Source organism: Chrysemys picta, chromosome 9, assembly GCF_011386835.1.
Source record: "Chrysemys picta bellii isolate R12L10 chromosome 9, ASM1138683v2, whole genome shotgun sequence".
Classification (NCBI taxonomy): domain Eukaryota; kingdom Metazoa; phylum Chordata; order Testudines; family Emydidae; genus Chrysemys; species Chrysemys picta.
The window spans coordinates 55,508,745-55,524,373 of record NC_088799.1 but is presented as its reverse complement, the minus strand read 5'-3'; the positions used below and the strand labels follow the sequence as shown (position 1 = coordinate 55,524,373).

Genomic DNA, 15,629 nt, shown 5'->3' with positions numbered 1-15,629 from the left:
CTCGCTGTGATCCCCCAGGGGACCCTGTTACTGCAAAAGTCCTTCTCGCTAGTCACACACTCCCAGGGGTTAATCGCCCCCTGAAACCGTCCCTCGTTGACTCTTCAGCACACCTGGTCCCCGTCAATCACCCTTCATTTTACTGCTCCCCAGTCACTTACTGCAGGAAGCGCTGTCCACGGGGTGCAGTAGATCCCACCCCTGCCACCTGTTGTTGCAGAGTGTGGGAGAGTCAGGGTCCTGCACCCCTCTTCCTGAGATTCACCGTGACTCTCAGCCAGCCAGTAAAACAGAAATTTATTAGATGACAGGAACACGGTCCCAAGCAGAGTGTGTAGGTACAACCAGAACCCCTCAATAAAGTCCTTCTGGGGGGTTTAGGGAGCTTAGACCCCAACTTGGGGTTCCCTGCGTTGCACCACCCAGCCCAAACTGAAAACAAAAACTTCTCTAGCAGCTCTCTCCCCCCTCCCCTCTGCTCCTCCTCTCCTTTGTTCAGTCTCCTGGGCAGAAGGTGTCACTTCTCCCAACCCCCCTCCTGGCTCAGGTTACAGCTCAGGGATCTTCCTTCAAGGGAAGTCCCCCATCCCCAATGTAACTCCCCTGCAACATTCCCAGATCAAATCCGCCCCTCTCCCTGCTCTGTCTCATCATTTACCCTGCCTGATTACATAGTTAAATCATAGAGTTATAGAATCATAGAAATGTAGGGCTAGAAGGGACCTCGACAAGTCATCAGTCCAGCCCCCTATGCTGAAGTAGGGCCAAGTAAACCTAGACCGTCCAGCAGGTTTTAAAAACCTCCAGTGATGGGGATTCCATAATCTCCCTTGGTAACCAAATCCATAGTTTAACGCCCTGTAGCGGGGCGGTCATCCTGCTCCGACCCTGAAGGGGTTAAAACAGCCCTGGGAAAGGGCTGCCCCAGGGAGCCAATCATGAGAGGGCTTGAGGCAGCCAATCAGGACCCGGCTGGGCCAGTATAAGAAGGGCTCCTGGGGAGAAGGCAGGCAGACTCTCTCTCTCTGGAGAGAGAAGTACCGAGCTGCCTGAAGGAGCAAGGATACCTGAGGCTAAGCAGTGCTGGGGAAGGGCAAAGGAGCTGGGGAGCTCCAGCCTGGCAACTCCCCAGGCTGAGGCCTTGGTTAAGGCCTAATTAGGTACTGGGGCTGCAGGAGTGCAGCCTGGCGATAGACAGAGGCAGCTGGTCCAACCCCCTTGCCGGTGATGAGTGGCCATTACGGACTGCAGTCTGCCCCTTGAGAAAGGGGCTAGATGACGACTGGCAGAAGCCACTGAGGCAAGGTGCGTGTAGAGGGTTGGGGGTTCCCCTGGGAGGGGAGACCCAGTGTGTGGGGGTACTGCAGTGGGCAGAACTCCGAGGTAAAGGGCACCGGAGTCCAGGAGGGACACAGGGACTAGCGGCAGATGAGACACTGGCCGGTAGGAGGCACTCGATATGCTGGAGAGCTAATTCCAGAGGTGACCAGCAGGAGGCACTGTGTCGGTGAGTCGTTGCCTCACTACACTGCCTTAGAAAGATTTTCCTAATATCTAACCTAAATCTCCCTTACTGCATGTTATGCCCATTACTGCTTATTCTATCTTCAGTAAACATGAAGATCAGTTCATCACAGTCCTCTTTATAACAGCCCTTAAAATATTTGAAGATTATCAGGTCTCCCCTCAGTCTTCTCTTCTTACCATTTGGTTTTTAATTTTTCCTCATAGATCAGGTTTTCTAAACTTTTTACCATTTTTGTTGCTCTCCTCTGTACTCTCTCTAGTTTGTCCACATCTTCCCTAAAGTGTGGCGCCCAAAATTGGATGCAATACTCTAGTTGAGGCCTCACCTCCCTTGTCTTGCGTACGGAACTCCTATTAATATATCCTAGAATATTAGTCTTTTTTTCACAACAGCATCACATTGAGTCATATTCAATTTGTGATCCATTATAACCCCTATATCCTTCTCAGCAGTATTACCATGTAGCCAGTTATTCCTCATTTTGTAGTTGTGCATTTGATTTTTACTTCTTAAGTGAAGTATTCTGTACTGATCTTATTGAGTTTCATCTTGTTGAAATCAGACCAATTCTCAAATTTGTCAGGGTTGTTTTGAATTATAATCCTGTCCTCCAAAATGTTTGTAATCCCTCCTAGTGTGGTGTCATCTGCAGATTTTATAAGCATACTCTTCACTCCATTATCCAAGTCATTAATGGAAATATTGAATACTACCAGACCAGGACTGATCACAGCGGGATGTCCCTAGATAAGTCTGCTTAATCAGATAGCAAACCATTGATAACTACTCTTTGAGTGTGGTCATTCAACCAGTTGTACACCCATTTTATAGTAATTTCATTTAGACCACATTTCCTTAGTTTGAGTGTCATGTGGGGATTGTGTCAAAAGCTTTACTTAAAATAAAGATACATCACATCTACTGCTTCCTCCCTATCACTAAGTCAATAACTCTGTCAACGAAGGAAACTAGATTGGCATGATTTTGTTCTTGATAAATCCATGCTGGCTATTCCTTATAATCCTATTATCCTCATAGATGCTTACAAATTGATTGTTTAATAATTTGTTCCAGTATCCTTCCAGGTATTGAAGTTAGGATGACTGGTCTGTAATTCCCCAGATCCTTTTTTGCCCTTCTCTAGTCCTCCGGGACCTCACCCATCCTCCCTAAACTCTCAGAGATAATTGTTAATGATTCCAAGATTGCTTCATTTATATCTTGTGTACCTTAGGATGGATTTCACCAGGCCTTGCCGACTTGAATGCATCTAATTTATCTAAATATTTAAGATGTTCTTTCCCTATTTTGACTTGTTCCCCCTTGCCATTAATATTAATTGTGTTGAGTATCTGGTCATCAATAAACTTTCTAGTTAAGACTGAAGCAATATAGACATTAAACACCTAATTAAAAACCTCAGCTACCTTCTTGTCATTCTCTTCCCCCTTTAAATAGAGGACCTACACTTTCCCTAGTGTTTTTCTTGCTCATAGTGTATTTAAGAACATAAGAACGGCCATAGTGGGTCAGACCAATGGTCCATCTAGTGCAGTATTCTGTCGTCCAACAGTGGCCAATAGCCATTGTGTTGTGTGAAGAAATACTTGCGTTTGTTTGTTTTAAACCTGCTGCCTATTAATTTAATTTGGTGACCCCTAGTTCATGTGTTATGAGAAGGAGTAAATAATACTTCCTTATTTATTTTCTCCACCCCAGTCATGATTTTATAGACCTCTGTCATATCCTCCTTCTTAGTCGTCTCTTTTCCAGGCTGAAGAGTCCCAGTCTTATTAATCTTTCCTTAGAATCATAGAATATCAGGGTTGGAAGGGACCTCAGGAGGTCATCTAGTCCAACCCCCTGCTCAAAGCAGGACCAATCCCCAACAAAATCATCCTAGCCAGGGCTTTGTCAAGCCTGATCTTAAAAACCTCTAAGGAAGGAGATTCCACCACCTCCCTAGGTAACCCATTCCAGTGCTTCACCACCCTCCTAGTGAAAAAGTTTTTCCTAATATTCAACTTAAACTTCCCCCACTGCAACTTGAGACTGTTACTCCCTAGCACTACACATAAGTCTATCTAGATGCTTCGAGAGATCTGCAACCTTCGCACCAGGCAGGCAAGTCACCATACTGTTCTCCTGGTCATCACAAACCCAGCTATCTATGTTTCTAATGATCGAATCTCCCATTACTAACACCTGCCTTTTCCTTGTGACTGGAGTTCCCTCCCCCGGAGTGGTAACCTCAGTGTGAGGGGATACCCCAACACCAACTGGAAGGAGGGTCCCAACTATGGGAAGGTTTCCCTCTGCTCCCATTGACTGGTCTACTTCCCTGGACCTTTCATTCTCCTCAACAGTGCAGGGGCTGTCTGACCGGAGGTGGGACAATTCTACAGTGTCCCGGAAAGCCTCATCAACATACCTCTCTGCCTCCCTTAGCTCCTCCAGTTCCACCACCTTGGCCTCCAAAGCCCGTACGCGGTCTCTGAGGGCCAGGAGCTCCTTGCACCGAATGCACACATATGCCACCCGCCAACAGGGCAGGTAATCATACATGCTGCACTCAGCGCAATAGACTGGGTAGCTCCCACTCTGCTGCTGGGCTTCTGCCTGCATTCTCTCCTATAGCTACCTATTCAATGTAAGAGTATTGTTTAAATCAAGAAGTTTTGAATACAGTTTAGTTTACAGGTTTTAAAGAACGGCAAGTGAACCTTGCCCCCTTCCCACTCCCCTTCCAAACTCCCTTGTGAAACTCCCTGTTAGCAGTCCTGTTCCCAAAACTCCCTGGTTGCTTGCTCGCTGCTTTATAAAGCCCTGGCCTTCTTGATAGCCCCGCCCACTGACTAAGGCTCAGCCAATTAACAGAGGCTTCTAGCTTTCAAACCTTACTTTGAAACTCACAGCTTCCAACTGCCAGCCACAGCACACGGTTTTTCAAACAAACAGACAGACAAACACAAACTCAGCACACAGCAAGTAACCCACAAACACACACTACAGAGAGCCACTTACCCCAAGGGTCCTGTATTTGTTCCTCCTTCACCTGAAGAACTCCCTTACGAAACTCCCTGTTAGCAGCCCTGTTAGCAAAGCTGCAGCCCTGTGTAGTGCTGGGAAGGAGCCAGTGGTCATGGTACATGTAGGTACCAATGACATAGGGAAGTGTAGGAGAGACGTTCTGGAGGTCAAATTTAGGCTGCTAGGGAAGAGACTGAAATCCAGGACCTCTATGGTGGCATTCTCAGAAATGCTCCCAGTTCCACGCGCAGGGCCAGGTAGGCAGGCAGAGCTTCAGAGTCTCAATGCGTGGATAAGACGATGGTGTAGAGAGGAGGGGTTTAGATTCATTAGGAACTGGGGAAACTTTTGGGATGGGGGAGCCTATACAGGAGAGATGGGCTCCAGCTAAACCAAAGTGGAACTTAACATTAAAAAGGTTGCAGAGCAGTTTTTAAACTAAGAGATGGGGGAAAGCCGACTGCTGCAGAGGAGCACGTGGATCGGACAGAGACTTCTCTTAGAGGAGAGTCTATTGATAGAGATTCTCTAGGTTTTAGTCAGGAGGAGAGGATGGAAGAGGATAATCTAGGGGCCAGATCAGATGAGAAACATTCACCTAAAAAAGAACCGGACACATCAGAAAAGGACAGACAAACAGTGACAATTTTTTAAAGTGCTTGTATATAAATGCTAGAAATCTAAATAATAAGATGGGTGAACTAGAGTGCCTTGTGATAAAGGAGGATATTGATATAATAGGCATCACAGAAACCTGGTGGACTGAGGCCAACCAATGGGACACAATCATTCTGGCGTACAAAATATATCGGAAGGACAGAACAGGTCTGGGGGCAGGGAGTGGCAATACATGTGAAAGAAAATGTAGAATCAAATGAAGTAAAAATCTTAAGTGAATCCACATGTTCCATAGAGTCTCTATGGATAGTAATTTCATGCTCTAATAAGAATATAACATTAGGGATCTATTATCGACCACCTGACCAGGATAGTGATAGTGGTGATGAAATGCTAAGGGAAATTAGAGAGGCTATCAAAATTAAGAACTCAATAATAGTGGGGGGATTTCAATTATCCCCATATTGACTGGGAACATGTCACCTCAGGACGAAATTCAGAGAAAAAATTTCTCTATACTTTAAAAAGAAGAACAGGAGTACTTGTGGCACCTTAGAGACTAACAAATTTATTAGAGCATAAGCTTTCGTGGACTACAGCCCACTTCTTCGGATGCATATAGAATGGAACATATATTGAGGAGATATATATACACACATACAGAGAGCATAAACAGGTGGGAGTTGTCTTACCAACTCTGAGAGGCCAATTAATTAAGAGAAAAAAAACTTTTGAAGTGATAATCAAGCTAGCCGAGTACAGACAGTTTGATAATAAGTGTGAGAGTACTTACAAGGGGAGATAGTCAATGTCTGTAATGGCTCAGCCATTCCCAGTCCTTATTCAAACCGGAGTTGATTGTGTCTAGTTTGCATATCAATTCTAGCTCACCAGTCTCTCTTTGGAGTCTGTTTTTGAAGTTTTTCTGTTGTAATATAGCCACCCGCAGGTCTATACTTTAAATGACTGCTTCTTGGAGCAGCTCTTACAGGAACCCACAAGGGGAGAGACAACTCTCGATTTAGTCCTGAGTGGAGTGCAGGAGCTGGTCCAAGAGGTAATTATAACAGGACTGCTTGGAAATAGCGACCATAATATAATAACATTTAACATCCCTGTGGTGGGAAGAATACCTCAACAGCCCAACACTGTGACATTTAATTTCAGAAAGGGGAACTATGCAAAAATGAGGGGGTTAGTTAAACAGAAATTAAAAGGTAGTGACTAAAGTGAAATCCCTCCAAGCTGCATGGATGCTTTTCAAAGACACCATAATAGAGGCCCAACTTAAATGTATACCCCAAATTAAAAAACACAGTAAAAGAACTAAAAAAGAGCCACCATGGCTTAACCATGTAAAAGAAGCAGTGAGAGATAAAAAGGCATCTTTTAAAAAGTGAAAGTCAAATCCTAGTGAGGTAAATAGAAAGGAACATAAACACTGCCTAATTAGGTGTAAAAATGTAATAAGAAAAGCCAAAGAGGAGTTTGAAGAACAGCTACCCAAAAACTCAAAAGGTAATAACAAAATGTCTTTTAAGTACATCAGAAGCAGGAAGCCTGCTAAACAACCAGTGGGGCCCCTGGACGATCGAGATACAAAAGGAGTGCTTAAAGACGATAAAGTAATTGCGGAGAAACTAAATGAATTCTTGCTTCAGTCTTCACGGCTGAGGATGTTAGGGAGATTCCCAAACCTGAGCCGGCTTTTGTAGGTGACAAATCGGAGGAATTGTCACAGATTGAGGTGTCAGTGGAGGAGATTTTGGAATTAATTGATAAACTTAACAGTAACAAGTCACCGGGACTAGATGGCATTCACCCAAGAGTTCTGAAAGAACTCAAATGTGAAGTTGCGGAACTATTAACTATGGTTTGTAACCTGTCCTTTAAATCGGCTTCTGTACCCAATGACTGGAAGATAACTAATGTAATGCCAGTATTTAAAAAGGGCTCTAGAGGTGATCCCAGCAATTACAGACCGGTAAGTCTAACGTCAGTACTGGGCAAATTAGTTTAAACAATAATAAAGAATAAAATTGTCAGACACATAGAAGAACATAAATTGTTGGGCAAAAGTCAACATGGTTTCTGTAAAGGGAAATCGTGTCTTACTAATCTATTAGAGTTCTTTGAAGGGGTCAACAAACATGTGGACAAGGGGGATCCAGTGGACATAGTGTACTTTGATTTCCAGAAAGCCTTTGACAAGGTCCCTCACCAAAGGCTCTTACGTAAATTAAGTTGTCATGGGATAAAAGGGAAGGTCCTTTCATGGATTGAGAACTGGTTAAAAGACAGGGAACAAAGGGTAGGAATTAATGGTAAGTTCTCAGAATGGAGAGAGGTAACAAGTGGTGTCCCCCAAGGGTCAATCCTCAGATCACTCCTATTCAACTTATTCATAAATGATCTGGAGAAAGGGGTAAAAAGTGAGGTGGCAAAGTTTGCAGATGATACTAAACTGCTCAAGACAGTTAAGACCAAAGCAGACTGAAGAACTTCAAACAGATCTCACAAAACTAAGTGATTGGGCAACAAAATGGCAAATGAAATTTAATGTGGATAAATATAAAGTAATGCATATTGGAAGAAATAACCCCAACTATACATACAATATAATGCGGGCTAATTTAGCTACAACGAATCAGAAAAAAGATCTTGGAGTCATCGTGGATAGTTTGCTGAAGACGTCCACGGAGTGTGCAGTGGCGGTCAAAAAAGGAAACAGGATGTTAGGAATCATTAAAAAGGGGATAGAAAATAAGACTGAGAGTATCTTATTGCCCTTATATAAATCCATGGTACGCCCACATCTTGAATACTGCGTACAGAGGTCGTCCCCTCATCTCAAAAAAAATATACTGGCATTAGAAAAGGTTCAGAGAAGAGCAACTAAAATGATTATGGGTTTGGAACGGGTCCCATATGAGGAGAGATTAGAGGCTAAGACTTTTCAACTTGGAAAAGAGGAGACTAAGGGGGGATATGATAGAGGTATATGAAATCATGAGTGATGTAGAGAAAGTAAATAAGGAAAACTTATTTACTTGTTCTCATCATACAAGAACTAGGGGCCACCAAATGAAATTAATGAGCAGCAGGTTTAAAACAAAAGGAAGTTGTTCTTCACACACCGCACAGTTAACTTGTGGAACTCCTTGCCCTGAGACGGTTGTGAAGGCTAGGTCTATAACAGCATTTAAAAGAGAACTGGATAAATTCATGGAGGTTAAGTCCGCTAATGGATATTAGCCAGGATGGGTAAGGATGGGTGTCCCTAGCCTCTGTTTGTCAGAGGGTGGAGATGAGTGGCAGGAGAGAGATCACTTGATCATTGCCTGTTGGGTTCACTCCCTCTGGGGCACCTGGCATCGGTAGACAGGATACTGGGCTAGATGGACCTTTGGTCTAACCCAGTACGGCCGTTCTTATGTTCCTTTCCTTAGGATCACAACATTTATCATTTCAGGATCCCTTTCATCCAAATTGCCTTCCACCTTTAGATTCGCTACCAATTCCTCTCTGTTAGTCAGAATCTAGTCTAAAGTGGCTGTTCCCCTTGTGACATTCTCCACTTTCTAAATCACAATGTTGTCCCCAATACATGCCAAGAACTTACTGTTTTCAGGTCAAGTGTGGCCTGACATTCTTGCCCAAATATATTGGGGTGGGGGTTGGGATGTTGGGGTCATTCTAATTTTAGTTTTGCTGAAATGTATTGTCAGGTTTTCAGAGGGTAGCTGTGTCTTCTTTCACAGGAAATCTGATGTTAATTTTTTCAGCCTAATGTAGTGGAAGTATCTCTTTCTAGAGAGACATCACCGAGAGCTTTAAAGTGTTCAAGACTGTCGATCTGTTATCTTCTCTAAATAGGAACCTTAAATTATTTCACTCAGTGGGGTTTTATTCACAGTCTCCTTTTTCCTCCAACTATCCCATGTCCTACTTCCTTTCTTCTGGTTGGGGCCGTAGTCACGATGAGAGTCCTACTTGTCTGATGCACTAAGGCTTTCAGAGTCCTAAGATCTTGAGTTCTGGGGCTGGGAGCTGCTCTTGGGAGTACTGTGACATGGCTCTTCAGTTTAATTTCTCCCATTATACACCAGAGAGATATTACTTACAATCCCAGATTAACGTGTGTGTGAAAGGAGGATAGATTGTCAGCAAATATAGTGGAATCAGATGTCCCAATATTATAGTGAAAACCGAACAAATCCTAGTTTCAGTATAATCATCCAGGATAATGGTAGTAAACTGGGATATTTGGCCACCTGTCTTCAACATTCACAGATCTTAGTCTGCTTATTGTCAGCTCTAGATCATTGTTTTTCCTCATCCTTTATAGTTTCTGAATTGCACTGGTTTGCCTTGTACCTACCAACATCCTCCAAACAAAAAGTAGATGTTAATGTGCATATATGTGCATACGTTAGTGTTGAAATGGCTGATGTTATGTACCGTAATGGGCAGGGTATGGCTGTTCCCTGCATGACATATAAGGGAGAGAAATCTGGTATCAGGAAGTGGCGTTTTCTCTCCACTTGGCTTGCTCCTTCTTTGACATTGTCTGCTTTGATCTAGAAAGGAGGTGAGCAGAAGTTGGGGAAATTACAGTATCAGGAGGCCTAGTCTTATTTTTTTGAGGCTAGCTGCCTCAGTCAGCTCTAATGGAGCTGCAGCCAGACTAGCCACAAGGGAGTTCCAGAGGCCCTTCTTTTATCCCTCTGGCTCTCTGCTTATTTAAAGTAGACTGTCTCCAGCCTTTTGGGGCCTGAAAGTGGAAGGATGTGTGAGACGGGTTGGATCACAGAAACCCCCTTGGGAACAGTCACCGGATGTGCCTAGACTACCTCTGAGCCTGTTTTCCCTGCCAGCTTGGGACTTCAGGCCCTTGCCTGGTTTGAGCCAGACACACTTGCCTGCTGCAAACACAGACCCATGTCTGAACCACATCCCCCAAAAGCTGCAGGCTTAACTGAAAACAGCTTAAGAAGTGTTCCTGTCTCCAGCACTCAGCTACCCAACTCCCAAGGGGGTCCAAACCCCCAAATAAATCCATTTTGCCCTGTATAAAGCTTATACAGGGTAAATTCATAAATTGTTCGCCCTCTATAACACTGATGGAGAGAGATGTGCAGCTGTTTGCTCCCCTCTCCCCCCCCCCAGGTATTAATACATACTCTGGGTTATTTAATAAGTAAAAAGTGATTTATTAAATACAAATAGTAGGATTTAAGTGGTTCTAAGCAGACAGAACAAAGTGAATTACCAAGCAAAATAAAATAAAATGCTCAAGTCTAAGCCTAATACAGTAAGAAAGTGATTACAGATGAAATCTCACCCTCAGAGATGTTCCAGTAAGCTTCTTTTACAAACTAATCTCCTTCTAGTCTGGGTCCAGCAATCACTCACCCCCCTGTAGTTACTGTCCTTTGTTCCAGTTTCTTTCAGGTATCCTTTGGGGCTGGAGAGGCTACCCCTTGAGCCAGCTGAAGACACAATGGAGGGGTCTCCCAGGACTTTATATAGTTTTTCTCTTGTGTGGAAACCCCTCTCTCCCCCTGTGTAGAATCCCAGCTACACGATGGAGTCTTGGAGTCACATGGGCAAATCACATGTCCATGCATGACTTAGTTCTCTACAGGGACATTCCCAGGAAAGCTCAGATGTGGATTGGCATCTATCAAGGTCCATTGTTCGCCACATACTTCCATTTACTTGAATACTCCACACTATATTGCTCAAATCTGCCTTAGGTGCAAACACTTTAAATACAAGCATAGAGCCAACGCTCATAACTTCAGATATAAAAATGATACATGCATACGAATAGGATGAATACATGTAGTAGAACATATCCTTTGCAAAGATATGTTACGTGGCATATCTAGCATAAAACATATTCCAGTTGTCATATTTACATTCATAAGCGTATTTCTATAAAGCGTGTACATCTGGTAGGGATCCCAGTTTCTGTCCCTTGTGTGTGTGTGTGTGTGTAAGCCCTGTGGGGGTGAATACGTCTGGGTGGTGGCAATGGTCCTGGGCCCCTTCTTCGGTTAAGAACCTGTCAGGTTTCCTGCTGGCCTCTGTGCAGGTCATTGAAAACTGAAAATTTGGAGGCAGCATAAAATGAAATTGTAAACAGAAACAAGGAACACTAGACCATTTGGACATGGGGAGTTGGCCATAAATTTAAATTTTCTGAAATTTATGCCATTACATTCTCATCTATAATACTAAATTATGTAGTTTTTGGTATTGATAGCCCAGGGTGGTAAAATGACACATGGATTGCATTGCGTTATATGAAAATGGTGTTCTGATGATAAAGCATGAGAGTAACAATTAAGTAATTATGTCATTATTATCTCAGTGGAATTACTGTAATTCCTTGTAAGATAGTATATATCTATAGCTATTAATAAACGTACAATATACTTTTAAAATTAAGATTGCCTAGTGTTCCGATTGGCTGAAAAACATTAAGCCTTTTCTTTGATAATCAGAGTGCTAGTATTTAGTAATGGTACAATAAGCAATTGTAATATTCTGATCCAGTGACGACGTTTCTTAATTAGAGGTGACATAGTTCAATGATCTGAAATGCTAAATTCAAAGTTAACACAATATTACTGCTATTGGTAAGATTTTATCATCGTAGGTCATTACAGAACATTCTGTAATTCAAACTGCCTGTTTTGTCTCCTTCATTTAAAATTCTATTGTTATAGGTCCTTTCCTCATTCTATATAGAGATTTGTTTGTAAAACTGTTTAATATTTTTTCATAGGACCAAAGAATACAGTGCTTCGTCTAGCTGTAAAGTTTTTCCCTCCTGACCCTGGTCAGCTGCAAGAGGAGTATACCAGGTAAAATATCTTTCAAAGTAATTAATGTTCGTTAGTGGTTAAAAATATGGAAATGAAGGGAAGACACAAATAAGCTCACCTAAGAGGGTATTTTCTCTGTTATAACAATAAAAGTTAGCTTTTAGGGAAGGTGGGGGAGCATTTCTATTAGAAAGTCACATTTCTAACAGAAATACCTATCTTAATGATTCAGGTGGTAGATGATGCCTGTGGCTGTAAAAACTAGTGAAAGTTTGCATGAATAGATAACGGTGCAAGTCAGCTGGGGCAATTTCTGCCTACCAAACATGTCAATGTGTTACCATTGAAGGAGGCAGTTGTATAGAGGAAATGGTCACTCTTTATATTGTACATGTATAAATAGTTTCTAGAAGGATTAAGTGATAAATGTATTAATAAATGGTTAATTGTCAAATAGTAAGAATCCAACAGGTTAGTAGATTACATCTGTAACAGTTTCTGCTGATATGCTTATCATATTTAGCATGTTACTTATGTCAGATTTTAAAAAGTTAGTAAATAATTGATATCTTAAGCATGTTACTATCTGTAAATGTATCCTGGTCCTGTCCCTTCATCACCAACAGGTAATATGATTGGAGAGTTCTGCCTGTAACAGATCTTTCCCAGGTTGGTTGTAATCTTGTCCATCTGCCTCTCACCAGACCTTTCTTCTGCATCATAGCAGCTGTCTTCCTCCGTCCCGCAACTGGCTTCATCTCTCCTTCCTGGTTACCCCCATCTCTCTACAGTTCTCACTACCTCTACCTTCTCCTCTTCCTCTCTTCACTTTGATCTTCTCTTCTCTCCTCTCCTCCTGCCAGCACAAATCTAGGTCCCCCATCTGTCTTCTCCTCATAACCTTAGGCCTGGTCTACGCTACGGGGTTAAGTTGAATTTAACTGCGTTAGGTCGATTTAAAAACGACTGTGTCCACACAACCAACCCCGTTCCATCGACCTAAAGGGCTCTTAAAATCTACTTCTGTACTCCTCCCCGACGAGGGGAGTAGCGCTAAAATCGACTTTGCTATGTTGAATTTGGGGTAGTGCGGATGCAAATCAACAGTATTGGCCTCTGGGAACTATCCCAGAGTGCTCCATTGTGACCGCTCTGGACAGCACTTTGAACTCCGATGCATTAGCCAGGTACATAGGAAAAGCCCCGGGAACTTTTGAATTTCATTTCCTGTTCGGTCAGCGTGGCGAGCTCAGCAGCACAGGTGACCATGCAGTCCCTCCAGAATCGTAGAGCTTAGAATGTTTCTACGCTCCCTGTATCCTCTCTGTCTCTGAGGTTATCGCAGATTAGAAGGCGAAAAAAATGCACTCATGATGACATGTTTTCTGAGCTCATGCAGTCCTCCCGCAGTGATAGGGCACAGCTTAATGCATGGAGGCATTCAGTAGCAGAAGCCAGGAAAGAATTAAGTGAGCGTGAAGAGTGGAGGCAGGAGGCGATGCTGAGGCTAATGGGGGAGCAAACGGACATGATGAAGCGTCTGTTGGAGCTGCAGGAAAGCCAACAAGAGCACAGACCCCTGCTTTATCTACTGTATAACTGCCTACCCTCCTCCCCATGTTCCATAGCCTCCTCCAGATGCCCAAGAATGCAGGGGGAGGGGGGGGAAGGGGAGGAGAGGCTCCGGGCACCCAGCCACTCCACTCCAGAGGATGGCCCAAGCAACAGAAGATTGTCATTCAAACACTTTGATTTTTTGTGTGGCTACAATAAGCAATGTGGCCTTGTCCTTCCCTCCTCCCTCACCCCACCCGGGTTACCTTGTCCATTATCTCTCTTTTTTTTTTTAATAAAGAATGCATGGTTTCAAAACAATAGTTACTTTATTTCGAAGCGGGGAGGGTGGTTGGCTTACAGGGAATTAAAATCAACAAAGGGGGTGGGTTTCCATCAAGGAGAAAAACACACACAACTGTCACACCGAAGCCTGGCCAGTCATGAAACTGGTTTTCAAAGCCTCTCTGATGCGCAGTGCGACTTGCTGTGCTCTTCTAATGATTGCATTGGCTACTTGGATCACAGCAGCCCCCACAGTAGACTTGCCCACAACAGCAGTGGTGACGGTGAGCTGAGCAGGCTCCATGATTGCCGTGGTATGGCATCTGCACGGGTAACCCAGGAAAAAAAGCGTGAAACGATTATCTGCTGTTGCTTTCACAGGGGGAGGGGCAACTGATGACATGTACCCAAAACCACCCGCGACAATGTTTTTGCCCTATCAGGCATTGAGAGCTTAACCCAGAATTCCAATGGGCGGCAGAGACTGTGGGAACTGTGGGATAGCTACCCACAGTCCACCGCTCCGTAAGTCGATGCTAGCCATGGTAGTGAGGATGCACTCCGCCGACTTAATGCTCTTAGTGTCGACATACGCAATTGACTGTATAAAATAGATTTCTAAAAGTCGACTTCTATAAAATCGACCTAATTTTGTAGTGTAGACATACCCTCAGGTGACTCAGGCTTGAAACCTGGATTTCATATCAGACTTGAACCTCTCTCTAAGGTCTTGTATCCAGGCTAAATATTGCTGATTTTTTTTTTCTGCATAACATCTCTAAGGTACAGCCTCTTCTATTCAGCCTGACAGCTAAAAGTCTCATCCGGGATCTCATCATGTCCTGTTTTGGTTACTGTAACATCCATAAAGGAGTGTATGAATAATGCATCAATAAAGGAGTGTATGAATAACAATTGTCTTATAGACCTGGATCTTGGAGTTCTGCCTTAGTGTGTCAGAGTAATTTCCTAAAGGAAGCACTTGCGCACTAGATCCTGTGCTGGATCTCACTGTCGATTTTTGTGTTTTGAGAAAGTTGGCTACCAAGGTAGCAGAAGTCAGAGAACTTGCTGCTGCCTGGGACCTCAGTGTTGTCCTGTTGATACTCAAGGTGCTTCCCTGCGAGCTTCTTTCAGAGTGCTTCTTACTTCATCTCACTGAAGATTGTCTTTCTAGTTGCTGAGACTTCAGCCAGGAGAGAGAGTGAGCTCCAAGCACTTATAGGTGACCCTTCCTACACAGCATTTCATAGGCACAAGACAGTGCTGAAACTTCAACCCCAAGGTGTTCTGAGTTCTATTTGAATCAATCCTGGGGGAATTCTGCACCAAAAAATTAAAAGTTCTGTGCACAATATTTTAAAATTCTGCAAAATTCTGCATGTTTTATTTGTCAAAATAAGGCAATATAATCACTCTGATTTCCATTATTTCGGTAATTTATTTAAACTACAATACAATAGATGGAGAATAGGAGTGGGGAGCATTGGAGGAAATCCCCTTGCCTAATCGTAATGTAGCTAGGTTTGGCCCTTTATTTTTGGTTATTAGTCAACGAATATATGCAGCCACATACTCAGTGTTACATCATAGACAACTGAAGAGCAAATGAGGGCTGGGGAATCAAACTCACAATTTACATTGGCTACTGATCATCTCCAGAAAGGTCAGTAGCAAACAGTTCATGGAGCACATTTTGATAGGAAATTTTTTTCAGTCCAAAAATTTAGACCAGTTCTAATCACGAAAGCCCCATAAGCATTTATAAGGCCATACTG

The 15,629-nt window shown here is 43.2% G+C and overlaps 1 protein-coding gene across 15 annotated transcripts in view; it reads left to right on the top strand.

Moving 5' to 3' along the window:
• FARP2 (FERM, ARH/RhoGEF and pleckstrin domain protein 2) overlaps positions 1-15,629 on the top strand; it is a 270,101-nt gene that overhangs the window by 71,665 nt on the left and 182,807 nt on the right. For all 15 annotated transcript variants that reach the window (XR_010590399.1, XR_010590400.1, XR_010590401.1 and 12 more), the window contains exon 5: positions 11,973-12,051. Coding sequence is in view for 12 of the 15 variants with exons in the window: in XM_065557154.1 (XP_065413226.1) it covers positions 11,973-12,051 (79 nt within the window). In the remaining 3 variants the exon portion in view is untranslated. The remainder of the gene's footprint in view (positions 1-11,972; positions 12,052-15,629) is intronic.